Raw genomic sequence first — 7,500 nt, forward strand, 5'->3', positions numbered from 1 at the left:
GTTTTTTCATTTGAAATGAAGACAAAACAACCTTTTGGTCACTTCTGACTAGAGTTGGGTACCCTAACCCGGTGCTAATACGGCACCGGTGCCTAAACGACGGTATCTACCAGACCGAATTGCAACGCAGATTTCGGTGCCTCATTTTGGTGCCACTTAAATGCCTTTTGCTCTGCTCTCTGATGCTCCGAAACAGACGTTAGAGGCAGCATCGCTGCACGTGACGCTAGTTAACACTTCACTTGATAGCAGGTAACGTTAGCCTAGCGTTAGCTAGCAGCTGCATTAAACACGGTTAAAATGCTGACAGCTAAACGGTGTAAAGTGTGTCTGTATTTCACTGGAGAGGATCAAACAGCGGGACGTTAAGCAGTGTACTGCTGCCGTTGTTGGAAAACAACACAGACGGTGCGTTCACTTGAAACTAGTAAGCCTCGTGGTGCATTCAAAGCTATTGTAAAATACCATTTTCCACTATTTTTTTAAGTATCGGTTCAGCCACCGTTTTAAAAGTATCGTTTTAGCACAGTTATCGGAAAAAATAACCAAACGGTAGCACTAAGATCTGCCTAACTTTTAAAATAAATGCATTTATTATTTGACAACATGATTGGCTGCCAAGTCTATTGATTTTTTAAATCTTGATGATTAATATCATCAAAAATCCAGTATCCGTGGAGCTGTAATAATTGTGAGAGTTGAGCTTTTCGCAATAGTTTAGAATATGTATTGAAGTGAAGAACGTGGTTGGTGTTACTGACTTTAAAAAGAGAGATGCACGTCACAATCACTCATTAATGATCTTTTGAGTGACTTTAAAAGGACTTAGGTGTCATTTGGAGACTACGGGCTAAGAACAAAAGCAGTTTTAAGTATTTGCAAAAATCTACTAAATTGTCAGTCAAATACCGTACGTACTGAAAGACAAACACAATGTATCAGAAGAGTCAAAGACACAAAACGACAAATTCATAAAGATACAGACAATAGATACAACACGTTAAAAGAAGACACTGTGAAACAGAGAATATACCATCAATACACGGACAGTCAGGCAAAACCTAATCACTGTACAAGTGAACACACACAAATGTACGTTTTATGGAATAGGATCAGGAATTAATCTTAAAATGACTCCAGATTTTATGGGATGAAACCAGAGCTGCATTAGAGATATGTGAGGTTCAACCTGAGTCATTTGGAGTGGATGAAATCGAAAACTTAAAAAGGTCCCATGGCATGAAAATTTCACTTTATGAGGTTTTTTAACATTAATATGAGTTCCCCCAGCCTGCCTATGGTCCCCCAGTGGCTAGAAATGGTGATAGGTGTAAACCGAGCCCTGGGTATCCTGCTCTGCCTTTGAGAAAATGAAAGCTCAGATGGACCAATCAGGAATCTTCTCCTTATGAGGTCATAAGGAGCCAGGTTACCTCCCCTTTCTCTGCTTTGCCCGCCCAGAGAATTTGGCCCCCCCATGAGAGAGAGAGACCTCTCCTCCTCAATAGCATTTAAAGCTACAGACACAGAAATGGCACATCCTAAGGAAAGCTCATTGTGGGACTGGCTCTAGTGGCTGTAATTCTGGACCAAGGACCACTAAGACCTATATAAAAAGAGACTTCAGATACAGTATTAGGGGACCACTAAGGTCTATATAAAAAGAGACTTCAGATACAGTATTCGGGGACCACTAAGGTCTATATAAAAGAGACTTCAGATACAGTATTAGGGGACCACTAAGGTCTATATAAAAGAGACTTCAGATACAGTATTAGGGGACCACTAAGGTCTATAAAAAAGAGACTTCAGATACAGTATTAGGGGACCACTAAGGTCTATATAAAAGAGACTTCAGATACAGTATTCGGGGACCACTAAGGTCTATATAAAAAGAGACTTCAGATACAGTATTAGGGGACCACTAAGGTCTATAAAAAAGAGACTTCAGATACAGTATTAGGGGACCACTCAGGTCTATATAAAAGAGACTTCAGATACAGTATTAAGGGACCACTAAGGTCTATATAAAAGAGACTTCAGATACAGTATTAGGGGACCACTAAGGCCTATATAAAAAGAGACTTCAGATACAGTATTAGGGGACCACTAAGGCCTATATAAAAGAGACTTCAGATACAGTATTAGGGGACCACTAAGGTCTATATAAAAGAGACTTCAGATACAGTATTAGGGGACCACTAAGGTCTATGTAAAAGAGACTTCAGATACAGTATTAGGGGACCACTAAGGCCTATATAAAAGAGACTTCAGATACAGTATTAGGGGACCACTAAGGCCTATATAAAAGAGACTTCAGATACAGTATTAGGGGACCACTAAGGTCTATGTAAAAGAGACTTCAGATACAGTATTAGGGGACCACTAAGGCCTATATAAAAGAGACTTCAGATACAGTATTAGGGGACCACTAAGGCCTATATAAAAGAGACTTCAGATACAGTATTAGGGGACCACTAAGGTCTATATAAAAGAGACTTCAGATACAGTATTAGGGGACCACTAAGGTCTATATAAAAGAGACTTCAGATACAGTATTAGGGGACCACTAAGGTCTATATAAAAGCATCCAAAAAGCAGCATGTCATAGGACCTTTAAAAAGGTGGAATCAAAGGGTACAGAATCAGTGTGAGCTGATGGGAAACATGAGGAATAAAACGGTAAAACGGGGAGAGGTAATGTGAGATGGAGAGTTAAACCGGTGGAAGACAAATGGTAAAGACACAGGACGGTACTCGGGTTGGGAGGAATGTAATAGTTGTAGGGTTGTTTTTGTTTTCCTCACGGTGGTCATATCCCTGCGGCTAACGCGGCGGCTCAGCGCGGGGTGGTAACCGTAGCGGCCACGGCTGCCCTGGCGACCGAGGCGAGAGGGGGAGTTCCCTTCGCTGAGGGAGCGCCCGGTTTCATCACAGCCAATCAGCAGATAGGGGGAGGAGCAGCGCTACACACAGGAGAGGGTTAGAGTGGCGTGTAGTCCTCGTCACAGTGAAAAGCTTTTAATTTGTAGATCCTCGAAGCTTACAGTGTCTCTTTAAAGTGGGCGTGTCGGGTGCGGGGAGTTGTGTGGGCTTGTGGGAGTGTTATATTTCGGTGAAATGTACCTTTAAGATATCAACCATGTTTAAAAAGTGCACTATGAGTTCCTGCATGGTTTCAGCACGATTTCATAGCCCGGGAGACAACACAGGGGTTGTAAACGTCAAACAAACACTAGAGGCACACTCACAAAAGTGGCTACAATTTGAACCCCCAACAAAGGCTGAATGGCTGGACATTATGATGAGAGGATGACTTTCGCTTTAAACCTACAGATGGATAAGTATTTGCAGAATGGATTGTGTTTACGACTTCATGACATGTTTATTGACCAATGTATCATCTGACATATACACTTCCATCAATTTTGTTTTATGTAATAATGTATAAGTGACCAAACGTTTGTTCTGTTTTGTTTAGATGTGATTGTATGTTGTTATGGCGGCTTTGTTTTTGTTGTTGTTGGTTTTGTTAATTTTCCAAAGGAAAAAGAACAAAAATAAAGTAAAAAAAAAAAAAAAAAAAACACTAGAGGCACAGGCTGTGCACCAAAATACAACAAACCACGTTCCAGCCAATCACAGACAAGATGTTTGGGGGAGGGTTTATGGGTTTACATTTGCGCGTGGTGGTCAGGACACTAGCTGCAGTCTTCTCCTGAACAGAGGTGGCGCTAATGAGGAAAGGCTACAGACTTTGCTCTTTCTACGGACTAGAAGAAGAAGAAGAAAACGGCAGAACTGGCAGCAGCATTGACGTTGGATGAGCTTACTTGTACCTGCCGTTGTCTGAAAAACACAGAAGAGATGTGTCACCTTTTTCAGCCCTTCTGAGTTTGCAGGTATGATTTTAATATAACATTATAGTCGTTATGGCCTTTAGAAAAATGTTTTTTTGTGGAGGTGGGGTAGTGCACTGTAGCCCCCTGTGGGGCGGGCTAAGGTTACTAAGGTACTTTTATACTTTTAAGTAGTTTTGAAACCAGTACTTTTACACTTTTACTTGAGTAAAAAGCTTGAGTTGATACTTCAACTTTTACAGAAGTCTTTTCAAACCCTAGTATCTATACTTCTACTTGAGTAATGAACGTGAATACTTTTGACACCTCTGATGTCTACCATTTGAGACAGAAATGAAATTGAGCTGAAACCATGCAGGAACTCATAGTGCACCTTTAAACAGATCTGGTATTTTAGTGGAATTCAAACTTTAAATCAGAACATTTTCAAAACTATTCAGTTTGGCTAAAATTAGATAATTCTCTGAGTATCACTGAGGTTCAGTACATGGCCAAAAGTGTGCGGACACCTGAACATTTCACCAACACATCATTCAAAAACGATGCTGTTCAATCTGGTGCTATAACAGCTTCCACTCTTCAGGTTTCAGGGGTTTTTGCTCCCATTGAGCCACAAGAGCATCAGTGAGGTCTAACACAGGGCTGTGGTCAAGACCACCTTTGTCGAGTCCAAGACAAGTCCAAGACCAGGACAAGTCGAGACCAAGTCAAGACCGAGTCCAGGACAGAAAAAAAAAAAGTCTCATGCATGACAGTATCAATAACGTTAGCAAGGCACGCAGATGCAGGGGGCGTGCAAAGATAATCTAGCGTGTGATTGGTTATCAGGTGGCCAGTGTTTCACTTTCCCTCCAACAAACATAATAAAGACACCTGGACTCGGTCCAGACCAAAAGCCATATTTGGCGAGACCAGTGGCCGAGACCAACACAAGTCCAAATACCAGCGAGTCTGAGACCATAAAAAAACGCCTTGAGTCCGGACTTGAGTACTACAGCCCTGTCTAACACCGATGTTGGGCTTTCCAGTTCATCCCAAAAGGGGAAGGATTGGGTTGAGGTCAGAACTCTGTACAGGCAAACTAGAGGTGTTGAAATTAATCAAATAATCGATGCATCGAGTCGTGAACATGGACGATGCTGCATCGATAATCGGCCGGCTCATAATCGATTATTTCTGTTTACAAGAGATGTCCTCGACTAAAGAACTTCTTAGTCGACTAACACTTATAGGATTTAGTCGACTAATCGATTAGTTGATTTAATTGACAGAGCTGTGAGCTTTGAGAGGTGGTTAAGACTAGAAAAGCACAATATAAATGTAGTTAATTAACCATCTGTAAAACTGAGTTTCTCCACAATTAATCCTGCAAAAGCACCACTTTAAATCTTGTGTTTACCATAAATGTGATCATAAGTTTCTTGGAAATAAGTAATTAAGCATGAATAAAAAATGACTAATCGACTAAAGAAATCTTAGTCGACTAAGACCAAAACGACAGATTAGTCGACTAATCGACTAAGAGGTGGCAGCCCTACTGTTTATAATGTAATGTCGGCCTAAGAACATTTCTGTTTACATATTCTGGTATGTTTTGCATATTCAGGAAGTGCCATGTGCTCAGTGCTCTATAGTTTTATGTATCCAAGTTATTTAGTATTAGAGCACTGAAGAATGTTTGGTTTTTGAAGCTTGAAAAGCTATGAATTAAATATCCTACATGGCTTTAATAGTTAAAATATATTTGACGCATCGTGATGCATCGAGATATGGACTCGAAGACATGATAATTGTAATCGAATCGGGACATCAGTGAAGATTCACACCTCTAGCGCAGACTAGTCAGGTTCCTTCACATTAAAACTTGGGAAACCATTTCTTTACTGGCTTCGTGCACCGAGGCATCGTCATGATGAAACAGGAAAGTGCCAAACACAAACTGTTGCCTTGAAGCTCAAAGTGCACTATTGTCCAAAATATTATCATTATGCCGTTGCTTTAGGTTTTTTTTTATTCAGTCTAACTAAGCCTGCAGTAATACTGCCTGTGAAAAGGCAGGTCTTTCCATTCGTTTCATTTGAATGTGGATAGGCAGCAGGGGGAGCTGAAATAAGATAAGACTGGGTCAACTTTTGGAGAAACGCAACCCGACGCCACGCTACGGTGGCCAATCACGTAACCAGCGATCAAGACTTGTCAGTCAGTGCACAGGAAACAGGAAACATAAACTGCCTCTATCCCTGCCACAAGAACGTTTTTAAACACCATGAGGGTAAAAAAACGAAACATACAGTACACGCCGAAGGTTTGGACACACCTTCTCATTCAATGTGTTTCTTTATTTTCATGAGTATTTACATTGTAGATTCTCACTGAAGGCATCAAAACTATGAATGAACACATATGGAATTATGTACTTAACAAAAAAGTGTGAAATAACTGAAAACATGTCTTATATTTTAGATTCTTCAAAGTAGCCACCCTTTGCTTTTTTTGATAACTCTGCAAACCCTTGGTGTTCTCTCAATGAGCTTCATGAGGTAGTCACCTGAAATGGTTTTACCTTCACAGGTGTGCTTTGTCAGGGTTAATTAGTGGAATTATTTCCTTTATTAATAAATATACATAATTCCATATGTGTTCATTCATAGTTTTGATGCCTTCAGTGAGAATCTACAATGGAAATAGTCATGAAAATAAAAAGGAAACGCATTGAATGAGAAGGTGTGTCCAAACTTTTGGCCTGTACTCTATGCACTGAACTGCCCAGAAGTTAGTGTAACAGCTGACTGTTTCCTTTCTCCGTGAAATGAAGCTGCCTTCAAGTGCCGTCGGAAATGTCGAGACCTATACACGGTCTGACGGAAAACGGTAATTGTGAAATAAAAAGTCTACTTGTGCCCTTTTGAGGATGTGAACGCAGCCTAGGAGCACCAAACCTGAAAAAACTTAACAACCAAAGGTACACTTAAGTATGTAGTGTCCACATACTTTTGGCCATATATATATATATATATATATATATATATATATATATATATATATATATATATATATATATATATATATATATATATATATATAGATAGAAGTATAGTCAGAAAGGGTTGGTCATCTAAAGAGTTCAGCTATTTTTGAGGACAAAATCATTAACATATTGACAGATGGAGTTCTTTTCTTAGCTAGTTAATATGTTTTTAAAAAAAAGGAACTGTTCAGGTAAAGCTTATCTGAAAACTGTGTGTGTGTGTGTGTGTGTGTGTGTGTGCATGTGTGTGCATGCGTGCGTGCGTGTGTGTGTGTGTTACCTGGATGTGTACTCCATCGACAGCACAGCTGATGGAGTCCAAGGAGGGAACGTGTCTCACTGATCCAGACTGGTAGTTACTACAAAAACACACACACACACACACACACACACACAAAAACAGGTTTTAGGGTTAAGAGCACCAACAGACAGATGATCTGCTAAACAAATACAAATTAAACTGAAATGTAATAATATATATTAATAAAGAAGAGCCATGTTTGTAAAGCCTTTAAAAACACACTGAGGCTCTGTTCAAACTGTACATCAAAGTGACTAAATGTATTCAGAACTAAATGATGTCTAAACTGTCTCGAGATAACTCTTGTTATG

At 39.9% G+C, this 7,500-nt stretch overlaps 1 protein-coding gene across 2 annotated transcripts in view; it reads right to left on the reverse strand.

Moving 5' to 3' along the window:
* mtss1 (MTSS I-BAR domain containing 1) overlaps positions 1 to 7,500 on the reverse strand; it is a 139,023-nt gene that overhangs the window by 11,554 nt on the left and 119,969 nt on the right. For both annotated transcript variants that reach the window (XM_028576720.1, XM_028576719.1), the window contains exon 10: positions 7,169 to 7,247. In XM_028576720.1, coding sequence (XP_028432521.1) covers positions 7,169 to 7,247 — 79 coding nt within the window. The remainder of the gene's footprint in view (positions 1 to 7,168; positions 7,248 to 7,500) is intronic.

Source organism: Perca flavescens, chromosome 4, assembly GCF_004354835.1.
Source record: "Perca flavescens isolate YP-PL-M2 chromosome 4, PFLA_1.0, whole genome shotgun sequence".
NCBI classification, from domain to species: Eukaryota; Metazoa; Chordata; class Actinopteri; order Perciformes; family Percidae; genus Perca; species Perca flavescens.